At 40.8% G+C, this 18,097-nt stretch overlaps 1 protein-coding gene across 1 annotated transcript in view; it reads right to left on the bottom strand.

The window, feature by feature from the left end:
* ZDHHC20 (zinc finger, DHHC-type containing 20) overlaps positions 1 to 18,097 on the bottom strand; it is a 65,927-nt gene that overhangs the window by 13,253 nt on the left and 34,577 nt on the right. The window contains exons 4-10 of the mRNA XM_015417049.1: positions 14,947 to 15,067; positions 14,323 to 14,392; positions 11,642 to 11,674; positions 10,404 to 10,524; positions 5,029 to 5,161; positions 3,555 to 3,681; positions 1,447 to 1,536 (exon numbers count right to left, since the gene is read on the bottom strand). Of these exons, the coding sequence (XP_015272535.1) occupies positions 1,447 to 1,536; positions 3,555 to 3,681; positions 5,029 to 5,161; positions 10,404 to 10,524; positions 11,642 to 11,674; positions 14,323 to 14,392; positions 14,947 to 15,067 (695 nt within the window). The remainder of the gene's footprint in view (positions 1 to 1,446; positions 1,537 to 3,554; positions 3,682 to 5,028; positions 5,162 to 10,403; positions 10,525 to 11,641; positions 11,675 to 14,322; positions 14,393 to 14,946; positions 15,068 to 18,097) is intronic.

The following is an 18,097-nucleotide window of genomic DNA, read 5'->3' as shown; positions in this document are numbered from 1 at the left end:
CGAAGACGTTTCCGTGGTCATGTGGCCGGCATGACTAAACACCAAGGCGCACGGAACGCTGTTACCTTCCCACTGAAGTGGTACCTATTTATCTACTTGCAATTTCTTGCTTTCGAACTGCTAGGTTGGCAGGACAGTGAACACTATAAAATGCCACAAAAGTAAACACTGGGGAAAGGGGAATTTTAAAAACAAAGAAACAAAAGAGGGGGAGAAAACACACACATATTTATATGAAGAGGCAGCCCAAATGGGGGGAGGGGGGGAGGGGAATAAAAAGAGAGTAGAAGCCCAGGCGGCAGGGGGGGGCACTCACACACTTAGACGAAACTGAAGTACAACTGAAGGGTTTTTTTAAAAAAAAACGGGGCGAGAGAATAAAAACAGCACAACAGATGGGTGGGGAGGACGAGAAGGGTATTCCAAAGAGAGCAAAGACAGATTTCCTTCAGACTACTCAGCCTCAGGCTCACTGAACACTGCCCTCTCTCAGGCCCCCACCCCACCCTTGCCCTTACAAAGCTAGCCAGCTTGGTCCCAGCGTGCAGCAGCAAGAGCAGCAGCGAAGGGGAATCAGAGGAAGGCAGCAGCCGGGCGCAAGAAGTGGAGGAGGTGCTGTGGAGGCCGTCCGGGATGTGGGAGGGACTGCAGCCCCTGAGCTTCGGCGCTCCCTTCGGCAGGGCAAGTCCGCCGGGCCAAGTTCCCCTCCCAGTCCGCACTGATTTTACTGGTAGCTGGGTGAGGGGGGGCAGAGAGGCGGGCTGAATGAATGCGCCTCGAGGACTCATCGGTAAGGGATAGCCCAAGCAAGCACGCTTCCTACCTTTGTGTGTGTGTGTGCATGGGGGAAACCAGGGAAGCCAGACTCCACGTACAGCTCGGCAGAACTAAGGGCAGCTGGGAGCTGAGGGTGGGGCTTCACTTCCAGGAGGAAGCAAGCCCCCACCCTAACTTCCCTCCCTCCCGGTCCCAACCCAGTCACTGAACATAGTTTCAGAGTGGGGTGGGGGGAGCAATGGTGGCTGGAACCAATTGCCCCCAGGGGAGGCTGAGCACCTTCCTGAAAATTTCGAAGGGGAAGGCTGACGTCCCACGGCCCCCACAAACGTTATGCCTATGCCTGCTAGATTACAATCAAATCCAACAGGTTCTTAATACTGTGGTTTTAATTGTAAGCCGCTTCAAGCAGGACTCTGAAGAGGCGGCACAGAAATATTCTAAATACAAAAATAAAGGCTCTGATAAGTCCACATCTCAGAAGTAGCCGTGGGGAAAGTCGGAGTAGAAACAAAAAGCAGACTATAGGAATGAGAAAAAGAGGAGTTTGACAGGAGTCTATTGTAGCCAGCTTTCTTTACAAAACTTAACAGTGGACAAAATGTGTTTTCTCTGCTTTACTGAAATGGTGCACTGAGATAAATGAAAATAAAAGCCAAATAAAAATACCTTTTGGCAGGCTCATTTTGGCTTGAGACAGTAAGCTGCTCTGGATCCATATTCACTAAGCGCGTTGGGAAGTTACTGCCATCTCCTAAGCTGCATGATAAAATAAATATGAAGCAGTTAATATATAATTAATATACTGATTATTAAAACACTTTTAAAAAGACCCGAGTGCTTTGAGTGAAGAAAAGGACTAATGCATTCAATTGGATGGATCAGTGCATATAGATAGCATATCACCATGTAGGTATTACATAGCAGGAGAATACTGGCTTTTTGCAACACTGAAGGGTGCGCTACAAATATAAAAAGAAATGGCACATTTTAACAACATCTCATTTGCACACCATTACAGCAAACATGCTAGAAGCTATACACATTATTTGTCTTTGACAACACAATTGTTGTTCACTGTTAGACATGAAAAATTGAGTCTCATCCTAAAAGGTTTTGATACACACACATAAAATTAATGGATGTTATAATGAGTAGTAAGCTTGGAGATGGGCAATGTTATGCTTCAAATCTTAAGAATGCCTGGACTGCAGGTATTTGCAGTTTTATCAATTAACTGCATGCAGACTGTTTAGCTTCAAAGTCCTTGTGATTTCTCTTAACATTTCTAAAGAGTTTCTTAACATGTTTTTTTTAGCTACTGCTATTCAGTTAATACTCTATTAATTATACCCGATTAAGTGAACTGCTGACTTTACCTAGTATAGCCCATTGTGGTAAACTTCTGAATAACTCTGGTGGGCTGATGTGTGAAACTGGATGCTGGACTACATGGATCACTAGTCTGATCCAGCAGGGCACCTATTATGCATTTTTAAAGCATAAGTCTTACTATATCAATCTCCACAAAGTGTGCACAGGATTACAGCCTTAAACTCCAGAAAAGTGATCTGTTGTTGAGAAAATTCCTTGAAATTCTGCTACAAAGATGCAACGATCTAGACTTGTGTGTTGCGTGAATTCTGTAGTGCCCTCTGAAGAATACAAGCAAGCTGATACCGTGGGCTCAGTGGCAGAAGATCCCAGGTTCAACAGGTATTTGCAGTTTTATCAATTAACTGCATGCAGACTGTTTAGCTTCAAAGTCCTTGTGATTTCTCTTAACATTTCTAAAGAGTTTCTTAACATGTTTTTTAGCTACTGCTATTCAGTTAATACTCTATTAATTATACCCGATTAAGTGAACTGCTGACTTTACCTAGTATAGCCCATTGTGGTAAACTTCTGAATAACTCTGGTGGGCTGATGTGTGAAACTGGATGCTGGACTACATGGATCACTAGTCTGATCCAGCAGGGCACCTATTATGCATTTTTAAAGCATAAGTCTTACTATATCAATCCCCACAAAGCATGCACAGGATTACAGCCTTAAACTCCAGAAGAGTGATCTGTTGTTGAGAAAATTCCTTGACATTTTGCTACAAAGATGCAACGAACTAGACTTGTGTGTTGCATGAATTCTGTAAGTGCCCTCTGAAGAATACAAGCAAGTTGATACCATGGCTCAGTGGCAGAAGATCCCAGGTTCAATCCTCAGCACCTCCAGGTAAACAGATCAGGCAGTAAATGATGAGAAATATCTCTACCTGAGACCTGGGAGAGCTACTCCCAGTTAGAGAAGACAACAACAACCTTGAAAGACCAATGATCCATCTCAGTTTAAGGCAGGTTCATATGTTCACAAGAGGAATTATAAATAAAAACAGGATACAACAAGGAGTGGAGGTCTACATAAGGGATGATAATTTAAATATGTCTAAGAATGCCTGAAGCAGAACAACAGTCATATATATCTCCTACATTTATACCAAAGGATATAACCTACATATTTTCTGCTCCACTGTGTAGAAACAATACTTAAGAAAACAGCTCTATGCAGACAGGAAAACGTTTAATTTAGCATGTAGCAAGATTAGTGTTTGGAGACTATACAATTTAAAATCAGAAGATTTCTAAAATTGAAGATGCTTTGTGAAATTTTGTAAAATAGCTGTATTTCCTCTCCTAACACTGTTTAGACTTAGTTGTAAAACTCCAGATTTTACTCTTTCAACATTTTTTGAAGCTCAGAAAACAGAATTTAAATAAGAATACCTTGTAAAAACAGGCAACAACCAATACTTTTTTTCATCTCCAAAAACTTCTCTCAGGTTTTTACTGCATCCAAGAGAGAAGCCATTTTTGTCTGGTCCATTTCGAAACATGGGTGCCCGGAAAGCTTCTGTACCACACAAACACAGAGAAAGGAAAAACGAGGAAGCGGTAAGGAAGGGGTACGGAAAGAGAAAGGCAGACATCTCTTCTGTAGTAGATCAGCAATGCCATCCTGTGCAGAGTAACACCCTTCTAAGTCCACAGGTTTAAAAAGGCGTAGTGCTGCTTAGGATGGCATTGTAGGACCACCAGCAGGATTTTTCAAAAAAGTATGTCAAGCTATGACATACAAGCCAAGCATCATCCTACGACAGAGGCAGCTATTTCGGTGGTCCCTGAAGACACAAAGGTGATGCCTCCTGAGTTCAAACCACCTCCTGCTCCAAAGAGGTGGAAGAAAAGGAGCTGTGACTTTCTGTTTCCGCATAAAGGAGCAAACTGGCGCCACAAAATCCACTGGCAAGCACCATGGTGCCCACGGGCAACTTGTTGGGAATCACAGCCCTAAGGGTTGTTTTCTGGGTTATGGCCTTTGTCCTGGGCTGCCTCAACAGCTGTACCTGACTTTGAACCAGTACACTCCTCACGTTTATTGCAATTTATTCCATGTATTAGAAGATTTTTCTGCCAGTGTTCAAGAAAGTTCACGCGACAAGCTAAATCACACAAATTTATCACTGCTGCAGACCAGTGGATGGGGACAAGGAAGAATAACTCTAACGTCAATAGTTATTAATTATTACAGTAATCGTGTAACTATTTATTCTCAATGAACTGTTTTTAGTGATGATTTCTAAAGGAACAGGCCATGCAGAAAGCCCTACCCTGAACAAGTTCCCCTTAAGCTCCCACAGTGTTGCTAGCATCAAAACACCTTCAAAAGCTGGAGAACCATACAATCATAATGAAGGTGCGTGGGAACCTGGTTCTGGTGAGGCAGTGTAGCTTTGATGCTAAATGAAGCAGCTTTTTTCCTTATTTTTTTTTTAAAAAAACCTTTAAAACTCTAGATGTTAGTGTGGCAGATTGGGAACGCATTCTGCTGGGTAGGGGGAGATTGAGAGAGAATACACACACACACACACACACACTTTGTACATGGTGAGGTATTATTGTAGGAGCAAGTGAGCAGCCTTACACTGCATATAACTTTGTGCATACTTGAGACACACAGAAACATTTAAAAATCTTTCAAAACAATTGGAAAATCAGTTTACAAACTGGGGAACCTCTGAAAAGAGTAGGTAAAACCTAGCATCACAGCTGTTACGATCAGTATATTTGTCTGTTAGATAGACCAATGGGAAGGGCAGAGGACAAAACCTAAAAGGACTTTAAACGTTAGGCCTTATTTTAAGTCACTGCTTAGGGAACACCTGCTTACAGCAACATCTGCTTTCCAGTATTTACTGACCTATTGTTGATCTGTTTTTGCCAACCAGCCAGCAGTGGTAGCTAAAAAGTGACAGTATGCTGATGAAAAACATAGCAGCCACAAAGAAAAGGAAGAGGACGTGGAATTTTGCCCGTGTGTCTAGCAATTCATTCTGGGAAGGAGAAGAAAAAAATAATTAATCTCTTTAAAAAAAAAACCCTTCTGTTCTACTTCCCTATAAAGCTTCCTCCTCTGAATGAAACCAAATATCATTATGTTTGAATGGCTATATATTTAGCACTCAGAAAGTTCTTATTTTAATCGCATGTAACCAACATTGTTAGTCACAGAGTTTAATGTTTCCTGTGAAAGCATAACCCTAAAAAGAAATAATATCCTTTGTTAAAGGAAATCTGTGAGTAGTATAAGAGAGACAAAAACATAACCCTCTTTCTAAAATGCAAAAGCACGAGAATGTCAGACACGCATCTTTCCAGATAACATAATTAATTCGTACAGTGCACTACAGAGGTCATTAGCATAAATGGTGTTACTAGAAAATCAGATAAAATCATGGAGAACATCTCCAGCTATGGCTACAAGCTTTTCTAATAAGGGCAACCTTCACTTTCATTGTACAATTTTCACTGTCATAGGCCAAGGACAAACACTCAGTTTCCAAGGACAGACTGAATGGCCAATGTTAACAGACAGAATAACAAGCTAGACGGTTTGCAGGTCTGACCCAAAATGAAAATTCATTGCTCCAAACAGGGAAACCCCAAGGAACTGGAGAGGGGTAGAAGGAGAGATGGGAAACAGAGCACTCTTTATTCTTTAGCTTCTTTCTTTCCTGACCATTATAAATGGATCATTAGAAGGGAAAATGTATACAGAGGAAACTGAATCAAACCTAACCCTCACTAATTACTTCAGTGACAAAGGAAGGGCTCAGTTCTCGTTCACCCCAAGGCTGATTGTTGCGGAAAGAGATTTGGACACAGAGATGACACCAACAAAGTATGTTGTTAAAGTCCAATTCCTCCCTTTCCCATGTAGTCATTTCCTACACAGGAGAACTGAATTGCAGGAATCAGATGGGTAAAAGAACCCCAGAGAGACCAGTACTTCATCCCAAATTCTTTTGTGTACGGTTTGCAAAGAACATTTTAAAAACTCCTAAGTTGGTATTTTGGTATTGCATTGGTATACTGCAAGACTTTAAGAGCAAAAAAATGACAGGGATCCATCTCACAATTCTTTTCTTAATGTGTTCTGCATGTTACATGTTATTTGAAGAGAGAGAAAATGTATGAAAAGATTCCATATAGATTTGGGAGAATGAGATTTTTTAAATGCAGTTAATTCAACAAACCAACACTTTCTAAAAGATGTTCTCTCAAACCAAAAAGCAATTCACTTTGTCATTCAGGGATTTATTTATTTCATTTATCCCCAATGGGGACCCAAGGTGTCTTACAACATTCTTCCCTCCGCCATTTCATCCTCACAACAATCCTGTGAGGCAGGTTGGGCTGAGAGTGTGTGACTGGTAGCCCAAGGTCATCCAGCAAGTTTCCACGACAAGTGCAGGGATTCAAACCTGGGTCTCACAGATCCTCGTCCAACCCTCTAACCACTATACCACACTGGCTCACTAATGTGTTTCAGTTTCTCTTAACTCAGCCAGTATGTTTATCACCACTGCCTTCTTCCCTAGCCTCCCAACAATAAACTTCAAAATAAATAAAGAGACATTATTTTCCCATGTATTACAGATGAAGGATTATAAATTTCCTTTTATTACGATCACCTTGGGACTCACTTTGGAATATGAATGTACAAAATAAAGCACACTTGAACAGATTTCAGCTCAAATTGCATCAATACTAGATTTTTACCTTTGGACAATTCTCAGCAGATTTCCTGCGGCAAAGCTTTGTGCAAATAAAGACAATTTATTAAACAGCTATATCCCTTCAACGCTGATGTTCAGAAACAGTAAAAATGTTGTTAGAAATTCAATGGCTTGTGTGTGCACACGGTAAGAAAACGTGCAGCATTCCAATGGCAAGGAGGTTTATTCGGCATTCACTAAATGAACATGTAAAGGTGATCTTGTGCTTGCACAATGAAGTCAAAGTAAAGGGTAATTACTTTTAATGGCGAGGACTCAGGACATGCCATTAAAAGGAAGAGATTGCTGTCTCTAATACACCATATTTGAAGAACTATTAAAGCCAACAGTCTGTTGAATGCAAATGTAAGAAGCCTCCAAAGGTTTATACTGAGGCTAGTTTTATTTAAAATTTGTTACCCAGCTATAAATTAGAGTCTTTTGATGGCACCGAAGGGAATGTCTGGGTGAGTGATAATATGCTGCAGCTAGTTTTTGCTGAATGTTGAACTTCAGGTATAAAATATTAACCCAAATTGCTCACTGGATCTTGATATGCCACAAAATTTCGGCTGCATCACCTCATGCTTTACAGAGTAACTTTATGTGGATTTTAATGACTGATACAGTATCATTTTCAAAAATGCTTAACTTTCAGAAATCATACAAACTATTTCAGCACTCTCCCCCTTTTTTGCAAAGGCATTACTGAACACATATTGGATAAACAGAGGGACTTAAGCCGAGGAAGTCCTGTCCTGGACTGGACAGCCCTGGGTAGCCTGATCTCATCAGATCTGAGAAGCTAAGTAGCATCAGCTTGGTTAGTACTTGGATGGGAGACCACAGACAAAAGTACAGGGTTGCTATGCAGAGGCAGGCAGTGGCGAACCACCTCTGATCAAGATCATGCCTTACAGGATTCTCTAAATTCTCAGGGTCTCATTTCTTTTCCCCCTTTAGCTGGTGGCTGCTCCCAACATTCTATCTCTTCTAGAGCATTTTCAGTCCCTCAAAGGGGCTAGTTTTTTTTAATGATATTGAATGGAGGGTAATTTACAAAGTTTGTATATTTCTGCATACCCAGGGCGCCCATTGTCCAGTTTTCATTAGGGATGGGCATGAATTGGCTAACAAGCTAAAATCTGGCATGAACTTGGGCTGGTTTGGAGCTCACGAAATGATGTTCGGTGAAGGCGCCTTCCCTGAACATTTACCCGATTTTTGGCTGGTTTGGTTTGGCTGTTCGGACCAGCCATTTAAACCTAAAGTGGAGTGATGCAGGGTCTGCTGCTTAGCTGTTAGGTTGAAAGGGCTGTGAGCCATTTGCCCTTCTTGTTTTGCTCCCCCCCTTTGAAGGAGGGGAGGAAAACCAAAGGGTTAAATTGATTGCAGCTGTTTCAACCCAACAGCTCAGCTGGTCTGCCGCAGAGCTGTTAGGTTTAAATGACTGTGAGCAATTTACCCTTCGGTTTTGCTTCCCCCCATGGCAGACCAACTGAGCTGTTAGGTTTAAATGTCTGCGATCCATTTAACCCTTCAGTTTTGCTCCCCCCCCTGTTGAAGCAGTGAGGAGCAAAACCGAATGGTTAAATGGCTGCAGGGTCCAGTGCTCAGCCATTAGGTTTAAATGGCCAGCAGCCATTTAACCCTTCCCGGGCAATTCCTGCCCCCATTTTCCTGGCCAAAAGGGCGAACGGGAGGCCTTTCCCGGGTGATTCTTCCTTTTCTCCTGGCCCCTGCAAGCTGCAGCTGGGAGAAAAGGGGAACCGAACTTGCTGAAAGGGTTTGGGCCATTTGGTTTGGTTTGGGGGTCAGTTCATGGGCTGCCCCGAACCCCAAACCAAACCATCCTTTTTAGGTTCGTGCCCATCCCTAGTTTTCATTATTCACATGGAGAACCAGCCACAGCCAGTTTAGTGATGCTCCAGAACTACCTTCATAAACACATCCTCGGTTATACAAAGTTCCAGTTTGTAAAACAGTTTTCTTGATCGTCATAAAAGACAGACCACCAGTATTCAGCTTAAACTGAAGATTTAGATTCTGCTGACACCAGTGGGAAAGACAGCCCTAGTACAAGAGAACCGGTATGTCTCCACAAGCCTACAGAAATTTAAGGAAAACAGGCCAACCCCCTTTCCCATTTTTAAACAGTAGACATAAATTGTAACATTTTGTGACAAACTGGCCTGGAGGCTTAGCCATGTTTCTCTGGAAAACAGCGGTACTCAAACCTTTGAAGGAATTTTCTTATTGGCTGAGATCAAATACAGGAACAATTAAAATGAGAAAGATGCTTTTACAACCATGACCTCGACTAGGTTCATTTCTTTGTATATGAAGGAATTAGATCCAGTGATGCATTCATGACATCTTCCAGACAGTTCATGCATAAAATTGGAGTACAGTCCATGCTATGGCATATCTGATGCATACATGCAAAAAAGTCCTGTGATAGGTTATCACACTTCATACGGATCACTTCTGGAAACAGGAAGTTCCTGCCTCTCTCAGGTGACCCAAATAATGTTGAAACCTTGGGAAGCACAGAAGACTACTGCAAGGAAGTTATGTCACCCACCTGAATCAGAGGCAACACTTCCTTCTACTCAATAAACTAACATCCCCAAAGAAAGGAACATTTAGAAAAAAATATCCCCTGGAAACTTGCTAATGCAGTACACAAGAGTAATGGAGACGCCAGAATGCTGGTTTTGCAAAATGTATAATCCTGGTTTATATTCTGGTTCAGCCTTGAATATCCTTCAGCAAGAAACTGACTCTTTCTCTGCTTAACCAACCTCACAGGAGGATAAATTAAAAAAGATCACTCTACATGAAATCTTAAGAAATCAAATTTACTTACCCAAACTTGGTCAACCATAATTGCCTTTTCTAACTGAGTACCTGATCAAATTGTGACTTGAAACTAGATGTCCCAACTATCTTTTTCTTTGTGTTGCAAAATTATCACATTAATACAGGGAATTTCTCTTGTTGTGTGGATGGTAAGCCAGCTTTTTTTCAGAGGCATAACAACACAGGTCTGCAGCATCCAGCATTTAAGAGATTATCTGGCTCACTGTGGCATAAACTTTCAAAGGCTACAGCCTACCTTGTCAAGTATTCTTTACAATCACTGATTTACTATAACCTAAGTGAATTTTCTGGCTCAATAACAGCAAGCAAAGATCATGACAACTGAGTCTATTTTGAAATAAGATGAAGACAATATTTACATTTTCAGATTTAAACATTCAAGTGCAATGTGCTTGTTCAAAACAGGCACATGGGGCAATATATGAGATGTGATCTGTAAGAGATAATTTCTCCAAGGGTGTCAGTCACCTTCAGTGATCTTACAACCATATATTATTAAAAATAATAATATAATAATATGTTATTAGACATTTAACCACTTACAACTAGCATCAGTTGATGTGGAAAATGAATGAAAAAGCTAGATGTTTTATTAGACAGACAAATATTGTGATGATCTAATTAAAAGACTTACTGTCCAAAACTTTATGAAATACTGCAGAACTGTAGCAGCAACAAACAGACAGTACAGGAGGGAGTAAAATAAAAACAAGAGGAAAAACTTGTAGTTAGAAAATCCCACGCAGTTATTCACCCTAGAAAAGAAAGGAAATATTACTGAGTCAGAGAAATGTGATTTTCTTCTAGGCATAAAGTCAGGTTTTTTAGATTACATTTAATCTACCAGCAAAAATATTTTCTGAAAGTAACTTAAAAGCATCAACCAAAACATTATTTTTTAGGTCAGACAAATTAGGTCTCTCTTATTATGCATGACATTTGAAATCAAGACATAAAACTGTCCCTTTACCAAGAAACATGCAGCATTTCCAGCATGACTGACTATGCATACATGTAGATAATCTGTATATTTGCATAAATGCTTCCATTTATGGATTCTCTTTAACATCCCAGTTCTTCCTTTCTTGGCTCCACACTCACTTTTATTTCAAGCTTTAAGAATTCTGAAAGACATTCTTGTAATCATTCAACAGGAACTGTCACAAAATATCATTATTATTAATGGTTCTTAGAGTATCATCCTGCACTTATCTAAATCAATGAGAAAGCTTCCATTAATGCTAACACAGCAGGGACTGCAGACCTGGACTTGTGTTTACAGAGTGTAATCTGTTAAAAGCAAAATCAATAATAACTAATCAAAATTACAATAAAATGTATCAAGATGGGTAGCTGTGTTAGTCTATCAGGAAAAAGAACAAGTGTCCAGTAGCACTTGGTCATCCTTGGAGCCCATGGTGTTGGCAAATCATGTGACACTGGGTATGGATGGGGCAAGGAAGGCCCAATGAGAATCTCTGTCTGAGAGCCCATGGTGGCTCTTGGCTGGCCTGTTCACATTTCCCCAGAAGAAGTCACTCCTAGTTATTCCTGCTCCTGGCATATTTTACAGTACAGCAAGGACAAAGGGTGGGATCCAAACTGCTTTTACATCCAATCTCACCCAGTTCCCCAATTCTCCTTCTTATTACAGCTCACATGGCTTTTAGCCCCTTTTCACCAGTATGTGTGTGGGGGGAAATCTGTTGAATCCAACTCAAGGTGATCTAGAGAACAATCCTAAGTAGATCTTCTGAACATTTTACTCAAGTCTATTCAATGTTCCTAGGACTAACATATAGGAATCCTAGAAATAACATGTAGTTACTTCTTTATATATCAGCATGTAACAGAAAAGAAAGAAAAACATACCAAGGACAGTGATGATCCATTTTCAGTACACACCTAAGGAGAAAAGGAAGACATTTCCAATCAATTTAAAGAAGATAAAACAGCACCTACATGCATTTCATAACACATGAAATCTCAATCTTTTGAAGTCAATAATGACATATCAGCATTCAGCCAGCATGGTGTAGTGGTTAAGAGTGGTGGACTCTAGCCTGCTGGGTGGCCTTGGGTCAGTCACAGCTCTCTCAAAACTCTCTCAGCCTCACTTACCTCGCAAGGCAACTGTTGTGGAGAGAGGAAGGGAAAGGTGATTTTAAGCCACTTGTGAGACTCCTTAAGATAGAGAAAAGAGGGGTATAAAAACCTCTTTTTCTTCTTAATGCAGAAAAAACGTCTCATTACAACTGCCAAAATTCCCATCCAGTACAAGATGGGAGATGCAATGTCAAAGGAGAGGTTACATGGCAGATGAATGCAATCGTTTCTTGACAAATTTCACTTAAGAAAGAAAATAAATAATGAAGGAGAGGTAAAGAGTAAGGTCTCCTCCGATATCTGATTTTTGGTAATGAAAAGATGCCAGGAGAGGATAAGAATCTGAGCGGAGGAGAAGATAGGAGAGAAGAAATGGAAAAAATTTAAGCAGCCCTTTCTTCCTCCCTGTCCTGTTATTCTACTTAAAGTCTAAGTATTCCATGTTTGCCTTTCATTACAATAACCAATCAGCTACTGGAAAATTTATTTATTATTTATATATATCCCATTAATTTCCCAATGGAGATCCCAACGTAGGGATCCCAAAGTGGTTTACATTATTATTTTCCTGCCTCCATTTTTATCTTTACAGCAATCCTGTGATATAGGTTAGGTGGAGAGACACAGATCCTAGTTTGACACTCAAACCACTAAGCCATAATTCATATCCTTCATGTACAACATTAATTTTTAAGCCAGTAATATGCACTAAAGTAGGTAGTTACAACACAGAAGTGACATTGCCATGTAATCGAATGGGCTAAAAATTCCACAAACCCATGACATGCAAAGATTTTCTCTCTCTAAATGTAGAAAGCAAGAGGTCCTGCACAAGGTTGCTGTTAGTTATATACCGACAATGATGCACAGTGGTTGAAAGAATGAGCTATAAGCCAGGAAAACCATGGTTCAAATCCCACTGGATGCCCTTGGGGCCAACCTACATGTAACACAGGAGATCTATGATTTCCCACCCTACCTCCAAGGAGTTCAGGTCAATGTACAATGTTCTCCCCCTTCTCCATTTCATCCTCACACGACAGCTCTATGAGGTGGGTAGGCTGTGAGACAACAACTTGCCTATGGTCACCCATTAAATTTCATGGGAAGTGGGGATCTGAACCCAGTTCTCCCTGGTCCTAGTCCAATACTCTAACCATTGCATTACACTGTACTGACTCTCTCCCTGTGCTATTGTTTTTACTGAAATGCAGTTGTGGGGAACTGCCAATATATGTATAGTGGAGGCAGGGAAGGAAGCATTTAACCATTTTTTTCCTGTGTTGTTTCGCTATAACATTTGTTCCCCACCAGCTGGTGTTTTACCCCTCTTCTTTTACTCCCCTGAATTTTAATCATGTATCTCTCACATCACTTGCAGTGGCCCCTAGGCAAGCCTCTATCTCATTTTTGCCTTATGATTACCATAAGATATGGGGGGTGGGGGGGAATCCAAGATACTGGTGATGCCAGATAGTGCTGTCAACTTACAGCTGACTTATGTTGACTCTGTAGGGTTTTCAAGACAAGAGACGTTCAGAGGTGGTTTGCCATTGCCTGCCTCTGCATTATGACCTTGGTATTCCTTGGAGGTCTCCCATCCAAATACTGGCCACCGTTGACCCTGGTTAGCTTCCAACATCTGATGAGATTTGGCTAGCCTGGGCTATCCAGGTCAGGGTTCCAAGGTACTGTGTACCTACATAATTTGAACTTTATAATTTATACTCTTTATGTTTTTTCCTATACTTTATTCTAATGTATAATCATTAGCCTATTATAGAAAACTTACAGTAGGTGGGCTCTCAGCGAAGTCGAGCTTATTCAAATGCTATCAATGTTGGAATGGGGTAAAAGACTCCAAACTGTTTACATAGGTTCCCCCTTCCCCTCATCTCCTTCCTCTCCATCTATATAGTGGCTAACAGAAAGGACTCTGGCTCAAGAAGTCTTCAGTTCAAATCTCATATCATTTCCCCCCCTTCCCTCCTACAACTGCAATTGCAATGATGGCCAATCTTAGAGGACTATAAGAGAATGTGTGTGATGAACTATGAAAGCGGTGTATAAATGCTCAGTATTAGTAACTGTAACAACCAGAATAGCTTATGTGTTTCACACATCTCTATTATTAATCTGGTATCTGAAAATAAAATAGTGTGAAGAAGCTAACAGTGCAATCCTAAACAGATTTATATCCTTCTAAACTCAAATGGAGTCAATGGGCTTAGAAGGGTATAACTTGGTTTAAGATTGCACTGTAAGGCACTCAACTGTGAGTAGTGATAAATCATGTTTAATGCCCTGTGAAGCAAACTAAACTGTATTTGTGTAACAACTAGATAACAACCTTGTATCAGGAAAAAATAATGTCCTTGCTACTGAATACCCTCAGAAACATTCAATCAACACAAGTATCTTCTGCTCTAGAGCTAATAGGTACTTACAGGTCACAGGCAGAGCAGTGGTGACATCGATCAGGCTTGATTAGTTGGCATCTATCACAGTATCTTATAGCTGTATCAAACATTTTAAAAATCAAGGTATTAAATACGTGCTTGTAAGTTCAGAGATGCTCTGCTTTGCATAATAGGTTTCATCATATCTTAAAATGTTAAAATGACTGAGGAATCTTAATGCTTAACAGGTAAACTGTGAAATAAGGAGCTCTGATAATAGATTGATTCATCACATGCATGGCAGACTATAAAGATGGTTAACAGTTAATGCAAGATATTTAGGTGAGAAGTAAATAGGAATGCAAGACACACATCTGACATACTGAACATTAATATAATATAGGACTAACATCAGCTGAATTGCCACAATAGGAATACTGTCTGCCCATGCATGGTGCTCTATAGATAAAACGCAGCTGTAACTTGACAATACAATTAATGTCCATAACAAATCGTAGTTGGTTTCATTTTAGAGAATTTATCTATGGGCTGTTTGTAGAGAGACAGGCTAAAACCAGACAGAAGAACGTGATGGTTCAACACAGTCAAGTGTCATGCGTCACTGTGGTCTTAAAAAACTTTTGGCAATGATGGGACTGTTTACAGGCTGACCTCTTGATGCTGTTGTGGTATAAATGGGAAGGTCTTTTGCAGCTTTTCTCAGGATTTCCTGTTGAGATTCTGGTCTTTCTTCCTTTTCATATTGCTCTTTATCAGATTTGGATAAACAGAACTGAAGAAGAGGGCAGAAGGATTAATATGCTAAAAACCAGTTTAAGCAATGCACAATCATAAAGTACATTGAACAGCACACAGCTGAGACACCGAAACATAGCAAAACCTGACTTGTTTAAAAAGATCATTAGAACTGCCCCATATATATCTTTTAAAAGAATACCTTTCCCACCAGCCATTTACATACAGCAAGCAGTTTTTGAAGAGGAGGGGTGGGGTATAGATGCATTTGGAATTAGATAAGCCCTAAGGAAAAACTACAGCTAGGGACCATAGGTAGGGTTTCAGCATTACTGATGCTTCCTCCACCTATTCCCTGGGAGTGGCATACAAACACTTGATTCTGCCCCACACAGCTTGTGCTTTCACTGCTTCCTCTTATCTAGTTTCCAGGACAACACGAGATATACATACGAAAGAGAGAAAGAGAGGCAAACAATTCTGATTGAAACCTGTCTTCTAGGAGCCAGACATGTAATTGTTCACAGTCCTGGTTTGTCACTACACTTTATGGTTGTCACTTAAACTGCTGTATATGCACTCCTGTGTGATGTGTGATGGCTTGTTTGGACCTAATTAGAGCCAGAAGTGGAGGGGTGGGAGGAAAGTGCCACGACCAATGTTAGAGACCTCTTGCAGAAAAATACTGGGGATTGGAACCACCTCTCAGCATTGGTAAGGATGGGGTTCTGTGCATACACTGCTATGTTATGAAGGAGACTGATATTTGCTTTATGGATTTATATTTGCTGCCACACACTACATGGACTGTGCCCACATACACCCATAGGCTCAAGGAAAGCTGCACAAATCACCTGTTGTGAGATACACATAGATGGTGCCTGCATTACATGTTAACGAGGTTTCAAATACACAGCTACTAGCCTGAGGGAAGAAGCACAAATCGCCATTATGGACAGCAAACAACAACTTGTTTGAAAGCAGCCCCCACTCATGAACTGCTGAAAGACATGTATTACACATCTCTGCTTAACATCTGAATTGACAGTTTCCTGCCAGATGCTCTTTGATTACCTGGGAAAGGCCAAGCTTCATCTACACATCAAGGAGGTTCCTTGACACCAAACTTTCACACTTCACCAGATGCCATCCCTTGAGTAAGATCTAGAGTTACAATATTGGCCAAACCCTTTAGGTTGCCACCCCTCACTGCACCCAACCAATGAAGTTAGTTTTGGGACGGACTTACAGGTAGGTGGGTCCACAGGTTGGCTCAGTTGCCACCCACCCAAAGATCCACCTATAAAAGGTGAGGTCCAGTTGCCTAGCGCTTTGCTAGCCACCTTCCCCCCAACACCCCCTGTCTGCCTTTAAACGCCTCTCATGCCCAGCTTCCTATACCAAAAATCCTTTGTTCCTACTTGATCTCTTGGTCTGCAGCCTGGAGATCCACACATGCTGGCTGGTTTCTAGCTGTGTGTTAAAATCCCTAGTATTCTAATATTCTGACCCCTCATTCTTCATTGAGACGGACAAGCTTCAGGACAGATAAGTATTGCTCACAATCACCCTACCTGTGATTTCTAAAGTGACTATTTTTAATTCTGTATTTCTGAGGAACTTGCTTGATTGTGTGTGTGAATCTGATTTGTGTGTATGCGATTTATATATATATTCTTAAGTAAAAGACAGATTATTTTGGAACTACTAGTCTCGACTCTTTCACTGGCGAACCCTTGGAGTGGACTGGACCTTGGTATACACGGGCAAGAATCCAGATATAAATTTAGTCTGCCAGCTGCTGTAGATAAAGCAGTTCGGCTAACAGCTAGGAAACACAGGGAGCACAGAGCATGGCGCAGGCGCAGGCCTTCAGCTGACCCGGGCTGGGAGTTTAACAGGCAACTGGATATTTTATCTTCCTCTTCAGGGGAAGCAGGAGACATGTCCTTTGAGGCCAACTGCCATTCCCCAGGACCTGTTCTGCAGTGAGAACAGCTGAAAGAATCCCAAGAGTGTGTGTCTTCCCACCAAATCCCTCCCACCTTTTCAGCAGAAATAGTAACTTCCCATTTGCCATTAAAAGGATGTGGGGGAGGGGACTGACCATTCCAAATTACCTGTTATTTTAGCAGCTAAGTGAGATTATTCACACTTATTGCTATCCAGTAACTGATAAACAACTCTTTTTGAATGTCGTGTGTGTACGCCATCCACAGGGAAACAACAGTATACCAAAAGTGTGTATGCAGCAATCACACATAATGTGTGTTGCTGCCCTGAAAGAGGAAGCGGTCAGTCAAAGCTTCCCTTTAAAATTTCTCTCTCAAAATAAAAGTATTCCATTTTGCCACTTATGGTCAACCCTAGGTGTGGTTTAATTAATCAAAGGTCATCAGGCAGTGATATTCACCTATTTAAATACCATTTATGTGTGTCTTTGTACACTACCATCTATAATGATACAGGGAACATCAGCACAATATGCAACAACTGCATCTGACTCATAACATGGATACAGTGGTCTTCAGAACCAGCCTTATTAGCAGATCAACACATTTTTTTAATTCTTTGCTCAAACGAGTAGCAGGCAACGCTTTCATTGTAATTTATCTTCATGACAGGGGGAAAAAAGAGACACTTGCTAATTTTTATTATTGTCTACTATTAGAGGCAAAGGTGATGGGATGGTTATTAAAATGAAGTAAGAGTAGCTGCTCTCATAGTTCATATAAAGCAACAAAACATGCCCAGGAAGACAAAACAAGCTGCTGTAATTGTGAATGCTTGATCTGTAACTGCTTTATTGTAGCAATATAATTTACTTTACTGAACATATTGCCTCAAGTAAAAAGAACATCATGTGAATATTCTGGCTGCTACTCCAGGGCAAGTGTTTTCTATCAACTCGTTTGTAAGACTGAGAGCAAACAAAGTCATCCACAAGAAGAGAAAGCTCGACCACTGAAAATATTAAATGACAACCAGAAGATACTGATTAAAATAAAATGGCTAATGCTGCAATATACTGCTTTTAGCTACCTCTGAGTACAGAATAAGTCATCCA

Source organism: Gekko japonicus, unplaced genomic scaffold (genome assembly GCF_001447785.1).
Source record: "Gekko japonicus isolate JY-2015 unplaced genomic scaffold, Gekko_japonicus_V1.1 scaffold685, whole genome shotgun sequence".
Lineage (NCBI taxonomy): Eukaryota > Metazoa > Chordata > Lepidosauria > Squamata > Gekkonidae > Gekko > Gekko japonicus.
Note: the sequence above shows the minus strand (reverse complement) of the source record. Positions and strands in the feature narration are given on the sequence as shown.